The sequence below is a fragment of the Eriocheir sinensis genome, chromosome 20 (genome assembly GCF_024679095.1).
Source record: "Eriocheir sinensis breed Jianghai 21 chromosome 20, ASM2467909v1, whole genome shotgun sequence".
Classification (NCBI taxonomy): domain Eukaryota; kingdom Metazoa; phylum Arthropoda; class Malacostraca; order Decapoda; family Varunidae; genus Eriocheir; species Eriocheir sinensis.
The window spans coordinates 14,727,346-14,752,295 of NC_066528.1; the positions used below are offsets into that span (position 1 = coordinate 14,727,346).

General features: G+C 40.8%; 1 protein-coding gene across 4 annotated transcripts in view; it reads left to right on the forward strand.

Annotated features, from left to right (window-relative positions):
• Window positions 1–1,107: 1,107 nt before the first annotated feature.
• LOC127001225 (uncharacterized) overlaps window positions 1,108–24,950 on the forward strand; it is a 38,852-nt gene continuing 15,009 nt past the window's right edge. Inside the window, exons 1-7 of one of the 4 annotated variants that reach the window (XM_050865515.1) lie at window positions 1,108–1,260; window positions 3,729–3,828; window positions 9,502–9,726; window positions 11,811–12,009; window positions 13,244–13,384; window positions 15,126–19,964; window positions 24,252–24,432. In XM_050865515.1, coding sequence (XP_050721472.1) covers window positions 24,312–24,432 — 121 coding nt within the window. In that variant the 5' untranslated portion in view covers window positions 1,108–1,260; window positions 3,729–3,828; window positions 9,502–9,726; ... (2 more) ...; window positions 15,126–19,964; window positions 24,252–24,311. Of the gene's footprint in view, window positions 1,261–3,728; window positions 3,829–9,501; window positions 9,727–11,810; window positions 12,010–13,243; window positions 13,385–15,125; window positions 19,965–19,989; window positions 20,533–20,913; window positions 22,638–24,251; window positions 24,433–24,950 lie in introns of those variants that run through there. The other 3 variants (XM_050865512.1, XM_050865513.1, XM_050865514.1) reach the window with 3 other exon arrangements.

The following is a 24,950-nucleotide window of genomic DNA, read 5'->3' on the forward strand; positions in this document are numbered from 1 at the left end:
ATGTTGAAAATCAAAGGTTTTAATTTTTTTAAGGTAAACTGTACTAAATCATAATCTGGGAACTTAATTATACTTCCTTGTTTGCTTCACATTTCCGTCAATTAAGGTAACTCTGCTGTTCGACGTCTTGTTATCTACGAACATGCTTAAGGGGAAGGAAAATAAGATAAAGAGGAGAGGCAGGAAGAAAGCAAAGAAAAATGTGGGACAGATATCGAGGCAGACAAGAGCGAAGGACGGAAGGAAGGAACGAGGGAAAGTTTAAGACTGTCTTGCCATAATCTGCTGAACGCTTTGGATAATAATAATAATGGTGGGGGATCGGTAGTGGCTCACGAGCTCCCTGTCACTAATAGCCATGATCGGTTGTTACGAATTCTAGAACTACACAACACGTCGGGTCATTCGCTCTGAGTAGTTGATTTCAGGCTTCTTGTAACCTCACACAATTTATGCATTTCCTCTCAGCCATGGAGCAGTCTCTTGATTCATGATCACCAGCGGAATTTTAACAATCACCCCCAATATCCACATTCCACCTCCTCCCTGCTGCCTACTACTGTATGGAAAGAAAAAAATCCCTCGCTTCAAGCTGGCTCTAACTTGCTATTCCTTGCCGCTCCCACGATCTCAAGCTAGCCAATAGTTGTGGATGAATTTTATATGAATAGCTCGGCCCGAGTGGGTCTAAAGGTGGCGTGCTGCGGCTCTCGTGCGAAGCTCCTGCAGGTGTCATACACGTAACGTCACGGCGTCATGTGATCCCGCGTAGAGGCAGTATCGCACAACATAAGTATATATACCTTCTGAGAGCTATCGCGCCGCCTCTCAAGGTTGTCCTCGTCAGTAGCCCGCCTTGACACGCGCCTATATCACAGACTTCGTGGGTTACTGAGCGCACCATGGCTGATTGTAAGACTAATAATATTCTCCTGTCCCCTTCTTCCGGCACATTCCGACTGGTGACTGGTAAAGAGGGCGTAATGGTGGAATGGCGACACAAGTTGGTGTAGAAACAAACTGTCTCTTATTTAGCTTCCCAGAGCAGTGCGTATGCGAGTGTTTGAAAAGCGCGGTGAAAAACTGGGTCATTAATGGTGTCCAAATATTAGATTGTTGGAACTCTCTTATCAAGGGACTGATTGATTGATTGATAGTTTGTTGCTGCTATCACAACGTTATCTGATCAGGGGGCAGTACAGACAAGAGTGCACTGTGAGTAACATCAATCCCAGCACTTTCCTTCAGCAATATCCGTATGTATTTGCCGTTCCTCTGTGATTAATCTGAAAGATCCGAACTATCCGTGTCTGTGAATCCAAACTATCCGTGTCTGTGTATCTGAAATATCTGAACTATCCGTGTCTGTGAATCCAAACTATCCGTGTCTGTGTATCTGAAATATCTGAACTATCCGTGTCTGTGAATCTAAACTATCCGTGTATGTGAATCTGAACTGTCCTATCTGAACTATCCATGTCTGTGAATCTGAACTATCCCTGTCTGCATCTGAACTATCCATGTCTAATCTGAACTATCCTGTCTGAACTATCCGTAACTGTGAATCTGAACTATCCATGTCTGTGAATCTGAACTATCCTGTCTGAAATATCCATAACTGTGAATCTGAACTATCCGTGTGTATTTGTCGTGCCTCTGTGAATCTGAACGGAATTGCGTAGTCAATGATGGCGTGAAAATGTCTTGAGAGTACGTTGGAGCAGGTTTTCCGTATAGGTTTCTCTTTACTCTGGGACATGGGCGTTATCATCTATATCACCCTCTAGGAATACAATGTTGCGTAGTTGATTTACCGTTGATTTTACCCCCAAGGTATGTTACTCTCCAGATTCCCCAGTTTACCCCAATGCTATAACTCCTGTTGAACCCCAATATACTCCAGTGATCCCCCAAAGTATGCTAAACTGTCTTATTACCCCAATGTACCCCAATGTTAAGTATGCCGAAATGTCTTTACTCCAGTGAGCTTGAGGTGTATTTTTACCATATGAATCTAAATGAACAAGAAATGCCTTTTTACTCCAGTGCATGCTCCAATGTAGGCTATGCTAGGATGTCCTATTGATTTGCGGGAGATTTGAAGGTTAATAGAACGCATATATGACAACAATGGCACTTGATCAAGTAGGTGACGAGATGTCTGCGCGTTAATGAAAATCAATCTTATTGGAAGGATTTACCTCTTTTTGTGCATGGCCCGAGGGTCTTCATTACCATACATGTTGTGAAGATTAATACCCAGATTATTAATTATATCCAAAAATAGAAAGATTTTTTTTTTCCCCAAAAATTTGAAGTCTATCTACTCCGTCATTTTTGCATCAATATTTAGCTGGAGAGTTACAGGTTCAAGTGAGAGAACATTAACTTACTATCCACCTGATCCTCTCATTCCTTGATTCTTTCTCATTTTGAACAAATTTGTTCTCCATTCTCATTGTTCACCTTCATAGGTTGTCATGTTTTATATACATGTTATGTTATACAGTAGGTATCTGAGTTTTATCTCACTTGTGATAAGGGCTTCATAACATTTTAGGAGGCAACAAACTGTTCCTTCACTCATATTCAGGGCCACCACTCACGAGTTTAGTGTCGGCCTCACTGGTTGGCATTGCCCATGTTTGTAACATTAGACCACCTCCGTGTAAGGCAAACAAGAAAATGCGATACAACTTCTTGATTCGGCAGTCGACACTCTATGTATCAGTTACAAATAGGACGGCACAGAAAAATTATTGATACAAAGATAAATTTTGATCCTTGAGCAACTGCTGAATAAAAGTGGGAAAATTATTCTTAAGTTGGCAATGTTACACCTACTAGAGATCTAAAAACCCACGACTCAGAGCTAAGTCACAAGAGTTACTGGACATATGTTCGCTCAGTCACTGGGAGGAAGGTAATCAAGATCAAATCAAAATCTTAACTGGAAACTTCATATCTCCTCTCTTACTAAATCAGCTTTCCCGAGGTTAGGTGTTCTGTATCGTCTCTGCCTGTTCTTCTCCCCCGCACAGATGCTGTCCATATACAGGGGCCTTGTCCACCCTCGTATGGAGTATGCATTTCACGTGCAGGAGGGCTCCACACACACAGCCCTTACTCCTCTTACTGACAGTCTCTTAATTAACTCTTAAATTCCGCCGTAGTGTTGCATCTCTTTCTATCTTCTACCGATATTTTCATGCTGACTGATCTGCTGAATTTGCTAAAAGCATGCCTCCTACCCTCGATCATGTGGCCCTGCTGCACTTGACTTTCTATTTTTGTTCACCCCTATACTGTCCAAGTACCTTACGCAAGAGTTAACCAGCACCTTCGTTCTTTTATCATTTCCGCTAGTCAACTCTGGAACAGCCTTCCTTTGTCTGTATTTCTTCCTGCCTATGACCTGACCTCTTTCAAGACAGGAATGTCAAGACACCTCTTCTCCTGAAACTGACCTCTCTTTTGGCACCTACCCTATCCATCCCTACTAACCCCTCATGGCAGGAATGATTAACTTAACCCAGGCTATGAATTGCTTGGGTGTCCCCTTGATCTCCTCCATCAGGGTTGTCTCACACAGAAACAATCCTATAAGCACCTCACCATTCTCGTCCAAACTATAACATGCTCAGCAAATGACAAACTACTATAATCCGTGAGAAGTGAAACGGTACACATAATAAACTTCATTTCTGGTTTTTCTATCATCAATGCAGAAGTCAGGAGCCCCACGCCTCAGAACTGCTGCCAAGACCGGGGAAGCAGAAGGGAAAATGTACAACCGTCAGCCAGCACCCCAGAATGATGTTGAACTTGGTATGACCTTAACTCCTAAGGGACGCAAAAAATCTGAGATGACTTTCGAGAATGCAAAATACAGCCATTTTTCAAGTACATGCATAACTCATTTAAACTCATCTAATAACAGTTTTTACAGAATTTCAAGCCGGTTCTAATGGTACAAACATTTTATCAATTATTCTTGTAATTACCCTGGAAATTATGAAAAAAACTGAAAACAAGCCAACTTTTCAAATTCATTGGACAAAACTTTTCATAGAACACAATTTGTAGATTTCGAAAGGACAAAAACAAAAATGTAAAGTTTGATAAAAAAAATCATATTGTACTAACCTCAACACAGGTCAGAAGTGGTGCGATATGGCAGGTTGGGCACTTTGGAACTTTCCACAGCTTTTAGCGCCTGATTTTGAGGTGGGGGAGTGAAGGGAGGTCATGTGGTGTGGTTAGGGCTCCCCCTTACATGAGGGCGTAAATCACAGTCCTACAATGACCCTCAATCTGCACCTGACCAGCCGGCACGCGGTATGCTGGTGACGGATTAATTGCGCTCAGTGGTGGGATTCAATTTTTTTAAGAACAGGTTCTCTCTATGAGGGGTTTACCAAAATAAGTTATAAGTAAAAGGTGTTCATGGGGGAAAAATTGAGAACCCCGGATTTAAGCTAACAGTAACAACCGGTTCTCGGGATTAAAGAAATTCCAAGAACAGGTTCTTGCGTACCGGATGCGAACCGGCAGAATCCCATCACTGGTTACCAGTTCCCGAGAACCGGTTGTTACTGTTAGCTTAAATCCGGGGTTCTCAATTTTTCCCCCATGAACACCTTTTACTTATAACTTATTTTGGTAAACCCCTCATAGAGAGAACCTGTTCTTAAAAAAATTGAATCCCACCACTGAGCGACTTGGTCACACTGGCGTCGCGAGGGGGGGGCTAGGGGGGACATATGTCCCCGGGCGCAGTACCTAGGGGGCGCCAAAGTGTGATACTTGGAATGTCAGAATTGACAGACGACTTAGAGTAAAGAAAAAAATGCCAGGTGAAACTAGTGAAGATGTAGGTTTGTGAGCAGAAAATGAAATGGAACGATTGCTGAAAGGTACTATTGACAGAATGCGCACTGAAATGGGCAAACGGTTTGTCAAATTACGTAACTTAGATTCCAAGTTTGGCTTTCTGCTGGATACTAAAGGACTGCTAGATGCAAGTGATAAAACAAACATCAAAGAAAGGTGTATTGCCATAGGAAGTTTCTATGATACGGACTTGGATGGCTTACAACTTTTCAACGAAATTGTAGATTGCAATATGTTGCTCAAGACACGAGATGACGTCACGATCACAGCGCCCCAAGAATTGTTTCACTTTATAGTGCAGTATGGAGATGAAAATGTTTTCCAAACCTTCGAGTTTGTTTTCAGATATTGCTAACCACCGCAGTACCGATTGCTAGTTGTGAGCGATCCTTCAGTAAGTTCAGGGGCGTAGCCAGCGGGGGGGCACAGGGGGCACGTGCCCCCCCCCTTCAGGAACTCCTTTTTTGTAGGTTTGTTGGAAGTTCTCGAGAATGACATGCCGTGCATGGCTCTGACCGCCCAAATAGTGTATATCAGCGGTTCTTAACCTGGGGGTCGTGACCCCCTGGGTGGTCGTTTGAGGTTTCTCGAGGGGTCGAGGAGGGTTTGGGAGAAAATAATTTATTTCATGTATATATATGTGAAGCGGCCAGCTGCTGAAAACATCAACCACAATCAGTCAGTCAGTCAGATCATAGCTGGGGGGGTGGTCTGTATGTACTCCGCTCCTGGCTGTGACTCCCAAGGCGCAGCAGTTGCACCAAGGTTTTGAGTCATGAAAGTATGAGGCCAAGCAAACTGAAAGTTCATTTTGAGTCTTACCATAGCCAACTGGTGGACAAAAGCTTGGACTACTTCAAGCGAAAAGAAGCTGCTCTGAAGGCCAGTCGCATCGATTCTACTGGTTAGTTCGCTCGTCAGAACAAAGCAGCGCTGGAGGCTTCATACAGAATTGCTCAAAAAAATCGCGCAGACCAAGAAGCCTCATACCATTGGTGAAAATCTGATTAAGTCTTGCATTCTGGAAACAACGAAGGTGATTCATGTAGAACAGCAGGCACACAAGTTGAGGGCAATTTCCATTTTGAATGATACAGTCAAAAAGTAGGATCTCGGACATGAGTGAGGATATTCTCCTGCAAGTGGTGAGTGCTGTGAAGAGTAGTCCTGTTTATTCCTTGCAACTGGATGAGTCGACAGATGTTGCCTCATGTTCCCAACTTATTGTTTATGTTCGCTACCTTGACAAGGAAGGTATGAAGGATGAATACTTGTACTCTGAGCCAGTGGCCACAACAACTCGTGGAGAAGATATTTTCAAAATCCTAGAAGCCTTTCTCCTTATTAAACATGGGCTGAGCTGGGAAGCACTTGTCGGTCTGTGTACAGATGGGGCTCCTTCCATGATTCGTGAAGAATGTCGCTCCGCATGTCTCCTTCACTCATTGCATGATTCATCTTTATGCTTTGGCGATGAAGACTATCCCACCTGGACTTCAAGAAGTGCTCACAGACGTTGTGAAGATTGTGAACCATATATGAGGGAGCGCAACAACTTCAAGGATTTTTAAAGTGCTTTGTGAAGAAATGGGCTCTGACTTCTCTGTTCTCCTGTTTCACACGGAGGTACGTTGGCTCTCACGTGGCAAAGTTCTGAATCGCGTGCTGCAACTTCGAGAGGAAATAACGATGCTGTTGCAAGAAGGTCGTACCTCGAAAGAAAATCTTCTTCACGAAATGATGCAAGATGACTGTTTCGTAACAAAGGTTGCCTACTTGGCTGATTTCTTCTCTGAAGTGAATTCCCTGAATATTTCACTCCAAGGAAACCTTGCAATGCTGCACACAGTTCGTGACAAAGTGGCAGTATTCAAGTGCAAGATTCAACTTTACGTGAAAAGAGTTCAGGACAATGACACAACTTTCTTCCCTCATATGACAAGTATACTAGATTCTATGGCAGAAGCTGAATGCAGCTTCCGTGAGGAGTTCTCAGCTCATCTTCTGGCGGTGAATGACGCCATCGAAAGTTACTTTTCAGGGCTGGATGACCGCTGTACTGATGCGTGGATCTCCAGACCCTTCTCAGTGAAGGACAGTGCTATCTGTGATACTGATCGATGTTGCTGCGAAGGTAGAATTTCTTCAAATTCGTGAGGATACTCAGTTGAAAGTCGATTTTTCTGAACAAGAGCTTCCGACATTTTGGGCGACACTGAATGACACCTATCCTCTATTTTCGGTGCGTGCACTGACCATACTGGACCTCGACTTATCGCTGCGAGGCTGGATTCTCATCAATGATGACACTGAAAACGAAGGCACGCAGTAGACTTGTGATTGACTGCGACATGAGGTGTTGCCTGTTGAGCACTGCTCCTCGCTTTGATGTTACTTATGGCTGCAAAACAATGTAAATCCTTCCACTGATTGAATAAATAGGTTTTATTTTATGTGCATTAGTTCCATGGATTTTGAAATAGCACTTGTAGGGGATCTGTGGCATTTTTCAAGGTCTTTTATTTGTAATATTTTCTATAAATCAGGATCTTCATATAGTTTTGTTTTACCTTACCTTCACACAAAGGTCACCATTACAAAATGTATTATAGGGGTCACGGCAATACCCTGTAGAGTCTCAGGGGGTCATACGATGAAAAAGGTTAAGAACCACTGGTGTCAATCCTTATCAGTATTGAGACAGACTGGTAAAGATTGTGGCCCCCCATAACTGAAATCCTGGCTACGCCCCTGAGTAAGTTGAAACTTATATTGCCTTACCTTCGTTCAGCAATGGGGCAGGAAAGGTTGTCGGCTTTGACTACTGATTAAGTGTGGAACAGGAGGTCACAAATAAAATCAACTTTGATGAAATAATAGACCAATTTGCAGCAGCAAAGGCAAGAGAAAAACATATATAATCATAATGCAGGATACATTATGACACATTTATACTTTCAAGCAGACATGCTGTACATAATTTTCCAGTTTGTTTTAATATCCAATCATCTCTAAAATTTTGTACATGCAACCCTCTTAATCTCACATCCTTCCATTTATACAGGCCCCGTGTTGTATACTACGGATCTTATATTGAAGTAATAATATAATTAATTTTTGTTAGTTGATACACATTTACTATTTTTTTCTAGTTCAGTATTACAGCATGCAAGTGAACCTAAGAACAATAAGTTTTACAAACAATTTACTTATTGAATGTATTAGTATGGATCTAATCATTATCATCATCATCATTAGCTGTTTTGAGTTTATCTGGAAAACAGTCCTGCTGAAACACAGAATTATAATATAAAAATGAGTTACATGTATCTCTTGATTTCATGTTAAATTTTGTAACCCACACAACTGCCTGTTAAAAACCCTCGCTTCACTCTTATCCTTATTGCCCGGGGGGGGGCGCCATTACTAACTTTGTCTCCTGGCGCCAGCAACCTTCACGACGCCACTGCTTGGTCGGTCAGATCAGCCGACATCGGCCAAGAGAGTCGGTCTATTGCCACCCTCTCCCCTATTAAGAGGCACCTTATCCTTAAACAACAACATGAAAGAGAAAAGTAAAGATGACTCACAGCCCAGGTCATATGCATGTATAGTGGTGGAGGGGAGACAGCTGCTCATGTATGTATGTAGTATGCCTATCTATCTGTGTATTTAGACCGTAGGATTAGAGTATCTCATATGTAGAAAAATAGCAAAGGTCATGAGGAAACAAGTTAAATTAAAGAAAACAAAGGTATCTGCACGTGGGACACTCGTCCTTCTATGGAAGCCACCAATATCTCCGCCTGTGTGATTCACTCATCCTTTAGGGCAGTGATTCCCAGCCTTTATCATCCCGTTCCCCCTTTTCCAGTCACTTTTTCACCTGTGGACCCGTACAACGAAATAGGTTAAGTCAGCTAAAAAATAGAAGAGTTCTCTGCAAAAAAAAAAAAAAAAGAGTACATTCATGTTAAATGCCTTGCATTGTTATGCTGATTAGGATGTAGGCCCATTTACATGAAATCAGAAGACGTTCCGTTCAGCAGACTATGGACCCTTTGAAATTCTTCCATGTACCCCTGGCTGGGAACCTCTGCTTTAGGGGTTAATTAAACTTTCTTGTTTTTTTATTATAGTGGCAATTATTAGGCCCACATCCTCAGATGTTTGGGGTTTACACACCCATATCTGATAAGGCTTGTGTAATGGTTGTGGGTATTTCCATAGTCTGACAACGCTTCCGCATCACGAATGTGAAAAACACGCTTGAGAACTCGAGTAATCTTCTTTGTAGCCACTGTAAATATTTGTTGTGAGAGCCGAAACCATATGAGAGTACGGGCCTCAGAATGTAATACAAGTTTTTGATAGTCAGCCATTGCCTTCTGCGACTGACCTCTGCCTAGTTAACTATAGTCTCTATTTTGTGAAAGACTTAGCTAGATACATATAAATAACATGCTTTATTTTCACGTAACATCCTCTTCTTGTCATCTTGAACAAAATAAAAATAAAAGATGTATTAGGTAGCCACTGGTCTCTTAACTGTAGCAATCACTTAAGACAGTAATTATCGTAAATGTGTCTGTTTCTTTCATGTTACAGGGCCAAAATTCAGTGGCGTGGGCCTTGGCAGTGACCCAGAGAACCCCCCTCACTACACTATGAACCCAGAACACCATGCTAAAGGTAACAGCCAACATCCAGTATCAGACGAACCAGAAAATCATGAAGTGTTCGGTAAACCAAAGAAAACAGCAAGAAATACTCCTCCACATCCGTCACAGAAACCATTCGAAGGCATCGACAATCGTGGCTATGCCCATGGGGGTAAATGAGACGCCACATTTCAGTCTTGCTTGGATGCTTGGATGGTGATGGAATTTCAATTGTCTTGTACCTGTAAACTATAAGACATTATTATTATTTCTACAGTAAAGTTTAGGTAAATGTGTCAAACCCTGTCATCCCTGCTGCTTGGAGCCCTGAGTGTGGTTGTGGTGGGTAGTGTTGTATTACTGGCATGCTCTTTATCAAATAAAACAATGCCATCAGCATGTCCTGACATGATCCAATAAACCCCACTACAACTGGGCATTACCAAGGTGTGTGTCTGGGTGTTGCTGGTGGCATTCACCTGTATGTGACCCGCAGCATGGGATGAACCCAGCTCAGCCTGCATCACTTTTAGCCTTTTACCGTGTGCTAGTGTTTGAAAAGCGCGCGAAAAACACAGGGCCAATATCCAAATCAATCTTTGTCGAAGAAGACTCTGGAGAATACTACAGATCACGACCCAGAAATAAAATAAATAAAAAATAGCAGTGGTGGGCACTCGATAACTTGACCCAGACTTCGATATAACGATACTCCGATAACCTTTTTCGATTACGGCGACTTCGATAACGCTTATACTCGATAGCTTTCAATGACCAAATCGGTGACTTCGATAACGCGATAACGATAACGATAACTAGCGGTTTCTACGAATACAACAATAAAATTAAATAATGCTAATTTTTGCTTCTAAATTATATTTTAAATTATTCTTTCATAAAATACCATTATTATTTAGTTGTTTACCCCAAAAAAGTCTTAAACAGTAAAAAAACTTATAGTTTTTAATATAGTAATATATACGAAACAAAACAAACAAAAAAAACAAAAACAAATTAGAGGCCAATGAGCGCTTTATCATCAACCACAAGCCTCAAGGCCACCACTCTACTCTCTCGCCATCTCTGTTGTTGATTCCCACTCGATCTCTAATTCTTGTAATTATGATACTATAACGAAAATATCAGACATGAAAACTGAACCAATGAATATTTGTGATATTATTCGTTAAAGCAATTAAGACACTTACTCAGTCACTACGATGTTTGAGAATAAGTGCATCGAAGATTATTATTGAGGCTAACATTGTAATTGTTGACGGCCCACGTAGAAGGCTGCAGCGGCGGAGCAGGGCTTGAAACCTCATCAACGGAGAACGGTAACGGTATACATATATATATATATATATATATATATATATATATATATATATATATATATATATATATATATATATATATATATATATATATATATATATATATATATATATATATATATATATATATATATATATATATATATATATATATATATATATATATATATATATATATATATATATATATATATATATATATATATATATATATATATATCATATATATATATATATATATATATATATATATATATATATATATATATATATATATATATAGCTAATCAGGCAACTCAAACTTTACTTAGCACTAGTTAGACCTCATCTCGATTATGCAGTTCAATTCTGGTCCCCCTACGATAGAATGGATATCAAGATGTTAGAATCTGTACAGAGGAGGATGACAAAGATGATTCAGGGGGCGAGAAACTTGCCTTATGAAGACAGGCTGAAGCATTTAAATCTACACTCTCTAGAAAGGCGAAGGTTGCAAGAAGACTTGATCGAAGTCTATAAATGGATGAAGGGCTTTAGTAAAGGGGATGTCAATAAGATTTTGATTAAGAACCAGGTAGGACGCGTGGCAATGGTTTTAAGTTAGACAAATTCAGATTCAATAAAGACATAGGCAAGAATTGGTTCACCATGCAATAGAGTGGTGGACGAATGGAACAGGCTTGGGAGCCATGTTGAGTGCCAATACCGTAGATACATTCAAGAAGAGGTTAGATAAAGCCATGGATGGTGAGGTAAGGTGGGGATGAGTGTACAGGAGCTGCCTCTTGCAGACTCCTTACGTTCTTATGTGTTCTTCTTCTATATATATATATATATATATATATATATATATATATATATATATATATATATATATATATATATATATATTCCTTAAATATTTTTCTCTGCATTTCAGTCGAGGATGTTTTGGGCAGCCCTGGTGAGGCCTCGAGGGACCCTCGCCTCGGTGGTCCTCATGCTGGCTCTCCTCACGTCACAGTCAAGACATCATTGCCAACTTTCTCAGAAAATTTTTACTTTGAATACACAGATGCACCAAAGAGTCAAGCTGCTCAGAATGTGATGCACAATAATATAACAACAGTCAAAGAATGGTAAGATATACTAAAAAAATGCAGTAAACCTTCTATTTAAAGAGTTATTTATTGTGTCCAGAGGTTTTAATAGGTACAAGGTACTGTATCTAACAAGAGCAAAATATGTTGTTCACAGTAGACAATGTTCTGTCAAACAAAAATATCAATATACATTGATAAATATTGTTTGGTTCCATATGTTCATATAGGCCAGTAAATCTGCTGCAGAGGGTTACTTGAGGGGACTGTCTCCTCGTTTTTGTGGATAAATTTTATGAAAAATGACACACATCGTGACGAAATATGGCGACATAAATCACGCACACAGAAAAATCTTTGGCTCATTTCTTTAACCTTCTCCTCCTTATGCAGCGTCCAGTCACTTCTATCTTCGCGTGCGGATACAACAAATGTATTGTTTGCTCCTGAAAACTTTTGACGTTCAGCTCGCCAATGAGTCGATGCACGGCAAATTATGGTCGAGACTCAAGAGAGCAGGTTGAGAGAAACTTTGACACCCGGGTGGGATGTCGCATGTTACGCGCCATTTCGAAACCTGCACTTTTGCACAATTCCATTTATTTTTCTATACCTACAGAACCAAATTCCATGGAACTTTCATCATTTGAAAGAGGAATAAATGCACATTTTTTTCTCATTTGCTACTTTTTTTCAATTGGGGTGATGTGCTTGCATAAATTCTGCATATGTTTTAATTGTGCCCCAAAATTGCAAATTATATCTTGATTAAAGTAAAACAAAGTTGCTAAATCTACTGAATGAGATTTATTTGGAATAGTAAAGAGAAGTACTGGTTATTTTTTCAGTACAGTAAGTAATTTTCTTTTTTTTTTTTTGCAAAATTTTGAATGTTATATATATATATATATATATATATATATATATATATATAAATAAATATATATATATATATATATATATATATATTTTTTTTTTGCAACTATCCATTGCATGATTGGAATGGAACATCTCTGTATAAACACACTAGAAAAAATATTAGAAGAACTTTATCCAATCAGTTTTAAAAATGATTTGAGGGTCCCCTTAAATCCCGCCTTCATTTAATAGTGGGAAAACATTATTTCAACCCCCAAAGAAGCAAATCTGTAATACCATACGATACAATTGTTCTTAGCCTGTTATTATGCTGTATGTAGACAAAAGGTGGTGACAAAAGGTTGTTATGTCTTCAGCTTACAGTTACTAATGATCATGTGTTCTCCCTCCACAGCCCTCCACCCCTGGCGACGTCGGCATATGGAGCACGCCTGGATCCTGCATTGAAAGCTATTAACAAGGCATTTGGGGAACTCTTTGCCTTGTTTACCTTCCCCTTCACCTGCCTTATTCTGTTTCTGCACCATCTGATGAGGTAAATTTGTTATTTACAGATTCATTGACAAAGTAAGTTACGCATGTTACATTGGCCTGAGCTGTTCACTGGGCATGGAGTGTCAGAACAGGAGCCAGGGACTCTAGGGTCGTATTATAAAACATTTCGCCGCCCAAGAACACCTATTTGACAAGGCTTTCTTAGGAGTTGAGGGCATTTCCAGGAGTAGTTTTATGACCCTGGTGGTAGTTTGACCTAGCCTCTGTACCGTGAACCTGAAGAAACACTCATTAGAACCCGACTGACCCCCTCTTTGACCTTTAGAAATAGCTGATGTGAGAAGCTAGAGTGTCTTATAATACCGACCTTTAAAGTATCAGCCAGTCATGCATCATAGCTCTGTGCCATGTTTTCCACCAGTCAAGAAAAAAAGTTCAGATTTAAGGAACAGAACCAATCACGGTCAGAAGCTACACTTCCATTTTGACATTGTTTATTGAGCTCCAATGGGTTGTGCTGCTCATTCACTCCTCCGAGTCACCTGCTGCTCTGTGGCAAACGAGAATGGGACTGTTTTCTGTATGTAACGAGATGTTGCCAGTTACCACTTACTGGAAGGTTAGGGTGAGTGTTGCGCAGTGTTCTCCATCAGCCCTGGGGACTATTACCACATTGTGTTACCCAGTGTTCAGGACAGCATGAGTTTGGGATTTATTGTTCATTGGGTGCCTTGTGTGCTGGAAACATGGTGAGGAGTTTACAGCATTGTGGCATTGAGGCCTAAACACTGGAAGCGGCCAATGCTCGGTGCTTTTTATAGTGCTGACAGGGGAAGGTTTGCAGGTACGGAGTTGAGGCGGACATGACAAGTACAATTAGATGAATCAATCAACCTTTTGCTTTGTTTGCAGTAAAAAAAATTTTTTTTAATTTTTTGATAAAGTCCAGATAGAGTTTTGACCCTTCCCCGTCAGGGCCGCCTGTGAAAATTGCGCTTTGCTCGCAACACACACTGGAGGGAATTTCAAAGAGTTGCATAGAGATGTTTTGTTTCTAACACTCATACCAGAGCTAACTTTCATCACAGAAAGCTCATTTATGTATCATTTGAAAGCTTGGTAATTGTGCTATTTTTATTTTTATTTTATTTTGCAATAGCCAAAAAATAAAGCCTACAAAATATAATGCCAAAAATGTGAGTTGAACTTAGCCGACATACAAAATTTTTACATATTACTCAAAACAAAATCTGCCCCCTCACAAATATTCACATTGCATTTTTTCTTTACCCTTATATAAATGATTAAATTTCCTTTTTAGTGATGTATAGTTTTTTTGTATTTTGACCAGTAATAACGCACATACACGAGACGAAATATATTGCGTTGACAGAAACGAACGCTACACTATAGTCTTTCGACTCTAACTCGGGGCCTAGGGCAAGGCCTTCCCCTAGGGCCCTGTGGCTTGGGCCGGGGAACCCCCCATTGTTTACACATCTAGCGATGATCTGCGCATGGGGATCTGTCTCAAGCCACCCACCACCAAAAAATCCCATGACGACGAAAGTCATCATCGGAACAGGAAAGGGTTGATATGAATAAGTACATATTTGTATGTGAAAATACGGGAAGGAGAAACAAGGAGGTAAAGAAAACAACGCAAAAAACAAAGTAACACACAAAAAAGGATTTCAAAGATTAGGACTTTCTTGAAACTAAAGAAAAAAAATTAAAGAAATGTGCATTTTCATCTCAGACGTCATGTCTTTTCTTTACAGACTCATTCTTCAAGGTGTGGTGAGGCCTCTCGTTGTTGACTCTGTGATGCTGGTGATTGAGTACATTGTCCACCCCTTCACCAGTGGGATAGTGCTTCCTCTCTGGATTACTGTACACACTATCCTGGAAGGCATATCTAACACCCAGATGATGCTTATACGTCCCGTCGTTGCTATTCTGCGGGCAATAAGGCTGATGGATATTAACTGTACACGTAGAAGCCAAGTAGAGACGGTCTAATATGTAGTGTGGATTCTTTTGACAATTTTATTTTGAAAGCTGATTTTAGAAAATTAATCTGTCACTAAACTGGTGCAAACTAAAGCCTTTGAATTGAGGTAAGTACTTATTTTATTTTATATATATATGAAAAATTGATTGATTGATTGATTGATAGTTTATTGTTGCAAGTCAACAACAAAGGAGAAGGGAGGAGGATACCATCCCAACCCCCAGGCAGTACAGAGTGTGATTATACAACTAAGGATACATGTGTAAGTAGCACCAGGAAACTAAAAAGATACAATGGTAGGGGACAAATATATGATGAGGCTGCAGGCCCCGGGCATTCAGGAGGCCCCCAATGATAGCAAATTAAATCAATGAAGAAATAAATAAAAATAATGTGTAATAAAATACAATAATTAAAAAGAGTCTAAGAATGGTGATATGCTGAAAGCAACCACAACTCAACACTATTATAGTCAGCAGGATTTGGTGACTTGTTACATTAGGCTTTTTATACGTGTACTTACTCAATCAGCATTTTTAATGACTTCAAACAAGTACTTGTCCGACACATGTATAAATCTTTGTTACCGATGCTCCTGGGAGAACAAATAGAATAACACATGATGTAGAGCTTGAGAGTGTGTGTCCCATTAAACAACATCCTTACAGAGTTAATCCAAAGAAGAGAGAGGCAATGAGGAAGGAAATTGATTATATGTTAAAACATGATTTAATTGAGCCCAGCAACAGCCCTTGGAGTTCACCATGTGTGTTGGTACCTAAGCCGGGAGAGGGAACTTACAGATTTTGCACAGATTACAAGAAGGTAAATAGTGTAACCAAGGCTGACTCTTATCCTGTTCCCAGAATAGATGACTGTATTGATAACATAGGGAGTGCAAACTATGTAACCAAGATTGATTTGTTGAAAGGGTACTGGCAAGTAGGACTGACCGAGAGGGCTAAGGCTATCTCAGCTTTTGTAACAATGAATGGTGTGTACCAATATAGTTTTACCTTTTGGAATGAAGAACAGCAGTAGCTGCGTTCAGAGGCTTGCCAATGAGGTATTGAAGGAGGTGAAAGGTTGTTCGGTGTTCATTGATGATATTTTGCTGTATTTCGAGCCTCTGAGGAGTGGGCGGAGCATGTATCTTTGTTGAAAGAGGTATTTAAGAGATTGGATGATGCAAATCTTGCTGTTAACCTAAAGAAAAGTGAGCTTGCCAAGGCACATGTGGATTATCTAGGCTATCAGGTAGGACAAGGAAAGGTGCGCCCTGTGTATGCAAAGGTGGCACCCATTGTAAACTTTCCTTCTCCTACGACCAGAAAAGAACTCTTACGTTTCCTGGGGATGGCTGGTTATTACAGGAGATTCTATTGTAATTTTTCAGTGGTTGCTTTGCCAATGACAAGATTGCTGTCAAAGAAAGATAAATTTATTTGCAGTGAGCACTGTGAGAAATCTTTTGGAAGATAAAACAATTGCTGATTAGTGCACCTGGACTAGTGACACCTGATTGTAGCAAACCTTTTAAGTTGTATGTAGATGCTAATGCAAGAACAGGGAGGAGCTGATCATCCAGTGGGGTAGTATTCAAGGAAATTGTTGCAATATCAAAGATCTTACAGTACTGTTGAGAAAGAGGCGTTAGGCTTGCTGATGAGTCTGAATCATTTCGATGAGTAGGTATGTCAGGGGGACAGGTAGATTTCTTGAAGTGTTTACAGACCACAACCCCTTGGTGTTCTTGCACAGGATGAAAAATACAAACCAGAGATTAATGAGGTGGTGTTTATTATTGCAAGACTATGATTTGGTGATCAAACATGTAGGGGGGAGAGATAATGTCTTTTTCCCATCGTGCAGATGTTTTGAACTGTGGCTATTGCGTGATGGATTTGTGATAATTGTAGTTATTCTTGGTCAAGTTTATAGTGATTGGATAAACATTATTTGCATAGAAATTTTGTGGTATTCATTATATCAGAACAAAAGTTTGATTCTCTTTACAGTTAGCTTACAAGAATTCACTTATTTCCACTGGAAGCAAGTGAAACGAAGGAACAGCGTCTATACATGCTGTCACTCATGCATGTAGGCTACACGAGACCGGTATTTGCGGAAGCTAGACTTTGAAGATGCAGTAAGAGATTTTGCAAATCAGAAAGCTCAGAAAGTGAAGCTCCTCTGGTGGGCAGGAACTTGCGTAGTTATGCAACACTGACCTTAGGTTTTATTTAGATATTAGTTCGTATAATCTTATTTTTTGTATGTAAGGAAAATACAATAGTAACAAATCAGTAATACATTCTTCATATTGAGTTTGTTATGAAAATATATACAATGATTATGAGTATTTTCATACAGACATGAAGCAGAGTTTATAAAATGCAACTGATGCCATTGATTTCCTATAACTACTGACTAAGTCATTTGTACACCTGGTATGAATATATGAATTATACAATAAATATATTCATTGTCCTCTATTGGTCAAGTTTGTGATCAAATTTACCTCTTTATGAATACAATATGATAAAGTATAACAACAAATCAATCATTTCAATATAAATCAAACAACACCTGCCCCTACGTATGATGTCAATTACTATAGTTCACTTTGAACATGTACTAAAATGAAATATGAGAAACATATACATGTAGCCTACTATATGAAAAGGGCCCTTAATTTGGCTTGAAATAGCCTCGGACCCCAGGTGCTACTAAACAGCACCTGACACACACACACACACACACACACACACACTGACACAAAGGAGTACTGTTTTCCTCATAAATGTTGGGAATTAATTAAAAAAAATACGCGGTGGAGGCAGGGAGTGTATAGTCTTCTCGAGCTTGGGTGGCGAGAGTGGGCTTACTCATCCCCCCCCTCCCCCTTGGAAGGCTTGGGATTGGCTTTGGGTGGGTGCGGCTTGGCCAATGGGAAGGTCTAAGAAAGGAAGTAATTTTTTGCTACCCACGCTACTTAATTCCTATTCTCTCTCTCTCTCTCTCTCTCTCTCTCTCTCTCTCTCTCTCTCTCTCTGTGCCTAGTCCTTCAAGTTGGAACAAGGAATAAGAAGTTCCATTACGAAATGCGCGGCATTAAACTCAAAAGCGTTCAGTGCGTTAAGGACTTAATTGGGGGTCAAAATCGCGTCAAACCTCAAATTCTCACAGCAATGCATCGATGCAGCAAATAAAGCGAACAGAATGTTGGGCTTCATTAAAAGAAACTTTTTATTCAAGAATAAAAATGTAATACTTCCGCTCTACAATAGTTTAGTCAGACCCCACTTGGAATATGCGGTACAGTTTTGGTCTCCCCACCATGCAAAGGACATTGCTAAATTAGAAGGTGTTCAGCGTCAGGCAACAAAAATGATCCCTTCTTTGCGCAACAAATCTTACGAAGAAAGGCTTTCCACCCTTAACATGTTCTCTCTTGAGAAACGTCGCCTCCGAGGAAAACTGATCGAATGTTTTAAAATACTTAATAATGGTTTCACGAATGTAGACAGATCAACATTGTTTATGATCGAAGACACTATGCGTACGAGGAACAATGGCGTAAAACTCAAATGTAGACAAGTAAATTCAGACTGCACCAAATTTTTCTTCACCAACGTTGTAGTGCGAGAATGGAATAAGCTTCCACCGTCAGTTGTCAGTGACGAGGTACCACAGAAGTTACAGGAATATGCGAGGACTGACTACCATCAAGAACAACTGTTGCTTGCGGGTAGTCAAAAACGTGTTAATCCAGTTAGAAAGTTAATTGTCCTCGTATGCCATAGAATTCTAATTTAGCTAACAGTCTTTGGTGGGGAACTTAATTGTCGAAGGCTTTGGCAAAGTCAACTATTATGGCGTCAAATTGTCTAATTTTTGGGTTGTTAAGGGTCTGCAAAATGTCGTGTGTGCATGGTCACAAATTAAGTAATTGAGTCTCCCACGAACGTTTATTTTGGGCCGCAAGCCGTGCAGACTGTTATGAAGTCAGTATATATGTATGTTTTGCCTCTCAAAGTGGTCCATTATATGTCTATGAATTATATGATCTAGAATTTTGCCAGGAACTGAGATAAGCCAAATAGGTCTATAGAATTAGCAGGGAGGGTTCTGTCTCCGGATTTGATTGATTGATTGATAGTTTATTGTTGCAGGTAAACAACAAGGGAGAAGTAAAAATTGGTGTCACATTTGCCAAAAGCTCATTCTCCAGTTTCTGTCCTGCCTGGGGGTTGGGATGGCATGTTCCTCCCTTCTCCTTTGTTGTTTACCTGCAACAATAAACTATCAATCAGCATCCTGCAGGGTATTATTATCTGGTCCAGTCGCTTTACTTGTCAGTGTCAACCTCTAAAGATTGGTGAAGCTGGCGAAAGTGTTTCTCGCTCAGTGCTGGGAAAAAAGGGCACAAATAAGTGAAAATAAGTTACTTTATTACAGTTAGAAAAGTTACGCAATACTGAAAAGGAGAGTGTGAATAAGAGGAAAAGAGAAACGAGAGGAGGGTTAAGAAGCGATACAGCCGGGGAGAAATCTCAAGCCACATGTGACATCAAGATCAAGATCACAGGTGGGCGGCGTGCAGGTGAGATAAATTCCTTTCGTATTAAAACCCAGGAGCTTTGAGGGTCAATACAATACATGTAATTCAACAGAAAGCAGTATATATATCAGGAAGGAGACGAGATAGTGGCATTATTAATCTTGACATATACTTTTCCACCGTATTCAGTGTATTATTCCTTTCATATAAATTCGCGGAAGGTTTAAAGGTCAGCAGAATACATAATACAGCAGACGAGCAATTGATCAAGTAGGTGACGAGATACCATTTAAGTTAACTAGGTAAATTAATAAAAAAATCAACCTGTCCTTTGCCTCAGTGAGCTTGAGGTGTTGGTAAATGTTCGTTAGTGGTCACTCGATGGTTTCATGTACAAGGCTGCTGTTGTCTGACGTTTTGAGGTGCTTTTTAAGGAAATCACAAAATTATTCCCCTTGCAAATTGCTTTTATTATAATCCCCCTCTTCTCACACAGTAGGAGGGGCGGTTTATGAGAAATGCGCACCATCTGTTAAAATTTCAGAATTACACCCACCAGGCCGCCGACCTCCAGTGATAATAACCAATGGCGCACTGCAAAACATATCAAGTAAATATCACAAACAAAATCCAACTAAATCTAACCCAACTAAACCTAGCCTAACTACATCTAACCTAATGTATCTAAATCTGACCCTAGCCTAACCTAAGTAAATAACTTAATCTAACCTAACTAAATATGACCTAATCCAGCCAAACCCAACTGTACCTAACCTAACCTAGTCTGACCTAACGTAACCAAATCTATCGTAACCTAACGAAATCTGAATCTACGGATAATATTCACAAAAGCATGGCCTCTTCTGGCGGTGGCCCAGCCGGTGTTGCGAGAAATACCTCCTCACAGAAAGAAGTTGCATATACATGTGGGGGGGTCCACGGGGGGCTGTTGCCCCCCTGGTTGGGATGGGGGTCGAGGGGGGGCAAAGCCCCCTGTTAGAGGTTAGGTAATGTAAAGTTAGGTTGGAATAGTTAAAATACGCTCCACCACTCAAAACCCCCGATTTCCCACAGGTTCCTGAAGTTGAGCCTCTCTGCCAGCTATTTTGCGGCTGTGGTGGCGGGTCCACAAAAGGCATTGAGAAGTCAATCATTTAGTGATTTCCGGATAAAAATACTATCCATGATAAGCAGCATCAGATTTTTTCCTGAAATAAGCAGTCAGCATCTTGAAAGTAGTAGGCTACACTTTCGTGAATATTCCCCTATCTAACCCAACGTGAGTTGACCTTCACTCCGCTGCCAAACTGCGATAAACATTAATTAATCCCTTGATATATCCCCCTCCCAGACCATATGTACATGCCCAAAGTACTTCTCATAGCACAAAGGTGTCCGTTCCAGTGAGACGGGTATACTTCTGGAATAAGACCATCTAGACTACATGCAACACATCAAAGCCTATCAAAATTAAAATGATTTTGTGCTTAGAGATGCCGTACTGCTTTCTGTAACAAATCACTCGTTCATGAGATGATTTCTTAACACATGGTCTCTGGGGAGGATATATTGAGTGATTTATTTCTGTTTTTCACATTTTGACCGTGGGGCACAGGTCAGGTTTGGTTAGGTTGGCTTAGATTAGATTTAGTTAAGGTCAGGTCAAGTCAGGTTAGATTAGTTTGTTTAATGGTTTATGATAAATACATGATAGGCTTCACATTGATGTTTTCATTGGTATACAGCAGGATATCATTAGGGTCAAGACACCATTTTACCCCAGTGAACATTGTCGTACAGCAAGTGTCTTTAGGGATAAACACGTCTCTTTTCTCCAATGAACATTGGTGAGGTGGTGTATCACTGTGGTTAAAAAGATATTCTTTTACCCCAGTTAACATTGGGGTACAGGTTGCAATCAGGGACCATTGGGGTAGAAAGACACTTTGTGTTCATTGGAGTGTATCATTGGGATAAAAAGACATGCCCATATTTGACAGCTCTTCTTGGTGCTGGGCTGTGTAGGAGTGGAGGTACATCTGGTAAAAGGTAAAGGTGGGTGCATATGCTATAGTTGCTCGTGGCTGTCATGCACATCTCTGAACCATTGTCCCTTTGAGCCTGTGGTAGGTAAGAACCACCTCAGCGATGGTCGAGTGATTAGTGTGCAGGCGTAGTGAGCCTGAGGCCCTAGCATGGACTAGGTTTGAGTCCCCACTGAAACAGACTGATTTTTCAAGTCATTGCTGAGTGGCGGAAGATTACCCACATGCTGTCCGAGTCCTCAAATCAACCATAACTTCAGTGACTTTGGTCAAGAGGAGCACCAGGGGTCAGCATGGGCCAAGCTAGAGTCTTACATCACAGCAACTACTATAAATGAAATTCGCCTGCACCACTAATGGGCTGGGGCTGTCCATAAGGCCTCTCAAGAAAGCCTACCGGCACTACTGACAGCACAATAAGATTTTTAAAAAACCTCGAGACGTGGACCATTGTGAAATCTGGGATTACCGAGTTTACGTTAACCAGGTTTCCCCAGGTACCCATTTATCAACCAGCCCGAAAGGGAGAATGAACAGCTGGGTGAGCTACACGCTGACTGCCCTGGCTGGGATTCGAACCTGGGCCCGCGGAGTCGTGGCCAGCCATGCTGACTACTGCTCCACAGAGGGGTGGTGGTAAATCTGTGGAACAACTTCATCCATTATTTGGGTAACTGTGTAGAATGACTTTGTGCCACTAAAAGACAATATTTTGCCTCATTATTATAGTTCAAGAACTGACTTAATTAACATCCCTGAATCATAATATGAAGGCAGAAAGGGAAAAATGTTTATTAAGATAATGGGGGGGTGGGGTTGAAGGGACAAAGCCCCCTCCTTATAAGGTAATATAGGTTTGATTAGACTACACATTTAAGGAAAATATATTGAAAAGCTTTTGTGGTCTGGTGGTCAGCGTGCCTGGCTACCACTCCGCGTGCCTGGGTTTGAACCCCTTCCTGGGCAGTCAGCATGCAGCTCACCCATCTGTTCAGCTTCCCTTTCAGGGGCCTGGGGAAGGTAACCTGTGACAATCCCAGATTTCACATTGGCTCTTGTCCTGAGGTAAATGGTTGTTACCTAGCACAGGCTCCAAGGGTCAATGGATCGGGCATGAGCATCACAGCCACGCTCAGCTATAGCATATTTTTAATTTTTTATTTATTTTACGTGTTCGCCTATAGCGCCGGTAGGCGCTCATGCTGCCCCCTAGAACTCATTCTTGATTCACTTTGACGGTTTCCTCTAGAGTCCGGGTTGATGGGTGGTCTTCAGGACAGCATGTGGGTAGTCTTAGGCCACTCGGCGGTGACTGAAAAATCCCAGGTGGTAGTGTGGGGATTCGAACCCGCGTTGTCCTACACACGGTGAATGCAGGGCTCACACGCTAACCACTCAGCCACCGCCTACTCTACCCATCTTTACTTTTACCTTTACAGTCGTCCCTCATATAGTACGGTTTCCAATAGTTTGGTTTTGGTTTTATGTGGATTTTCTAAGATGATTTTTTAGGATTTTTAAATTTCCCAATGAGCAGGAAATTTAAAAATCCTAAAAGATCTTCATGAGAATCCGTATAAAACCAAAACCGAACTATTAGAAATCATACTACAGGTAACTCTCGATTTACGCGAGTTTGGTTGACGCATTTTTTAAATAACGCGGGGTCCAAAATCCAAATAAATGTTTAATTTACACGCTTTTTTCACTTATACGCGATATTCTATGGAGTGGCCACCAGATGTCTCATGCAACTGGACTCACACGGCGCCGTGGCCACACAGCTGAGCTCAGTTCTTCCCGCACGCCACTTGAACAACAATACAGTACCCACGCTGCCACGCTACTCAATAATAAGGGTGGGCAGGTACTGGTGCCAGTACCGGTGCTAACGGTACCAGCTATATGGTACGGTACCGGTACCAGACTGCTCGGTACCGATATCAATACGTACTAGCCAGTCGCTCATGGTGTCCCTCATTTCTTCCTCACACAAGTGAGGCTGAGACTGAGTGCCTGAGTGGATATCTTGGTGATATGGATATTTTCTCTCTCTCTCTCTCTCTCTCTCTCTCTCTCTCTCTCTCTCCCCCCCCCCCCCCACTGAATGAAGTGAATATTTGTTTTTCGACAGAAACCTACCTCTTGTTTGATTTACATTGTTTTTGATTTACGTGACCTCTTCAAGGATACAATACTTGCGTAAGTCGAGAGTTACCTGTACTTGAGGGATGACTGTATATGTAAAAGTCGTGGTAACTAGATTATTGTATATTCTTTTCAGAGTCCAGGTGGTCTGCTCATACTGTTGGTGGGTCAGCAGTGTATCTAGTCAGGGCTGAAGATGAACAGAAGAAGAAACAAAGAGGAGGAGGATTCAGGGTCAGACTGGGACAGCATGTCGGAAATTGGTCCACCTCCATCGTTGAAGCACGGACCACAGGCTAATGGTCCTTCTGCACAGAGTAGGTTGTATTTTTTTTCTCTCTCTCTCTCTCTCTCTCCCCCTCCCATTTTTTTAAGTAGAGGAAGCAGCTCAAGGGCAGAATAAAAACCAAAACAAAAAACCTGCTAAGCAAAAAATTGGATACTGATGGAGAAACACCCAACTTCCGCTGCTTTTGCATATGAACCCAAGTACATACATATTACACAGTGCTCAGCTTTTACTACACTGATATACTCTGTCATTTTTTAAAGTTTTCCCTTGATACACTTTCATGGATCTCGGTAATAACGGTGATTTACGACGTGTTTGTGTGGCGTGCGTGTTCGCTATAACAACGTACCTATCAATATATCACACACGGTTATGTTATCATGCCGTTCCTATCTCTCTTGCCACCACAGCACCAACGCACATGGGGATAAAGAGACGAGTGAAAAGTGATACAGAGAGATAGAGATATATGAAAAGTAAAAGAGATAATGAGAAAAGAGAGGGATTATTGAATGTGTTAAGGGGATGAAATTAAATCGTGGA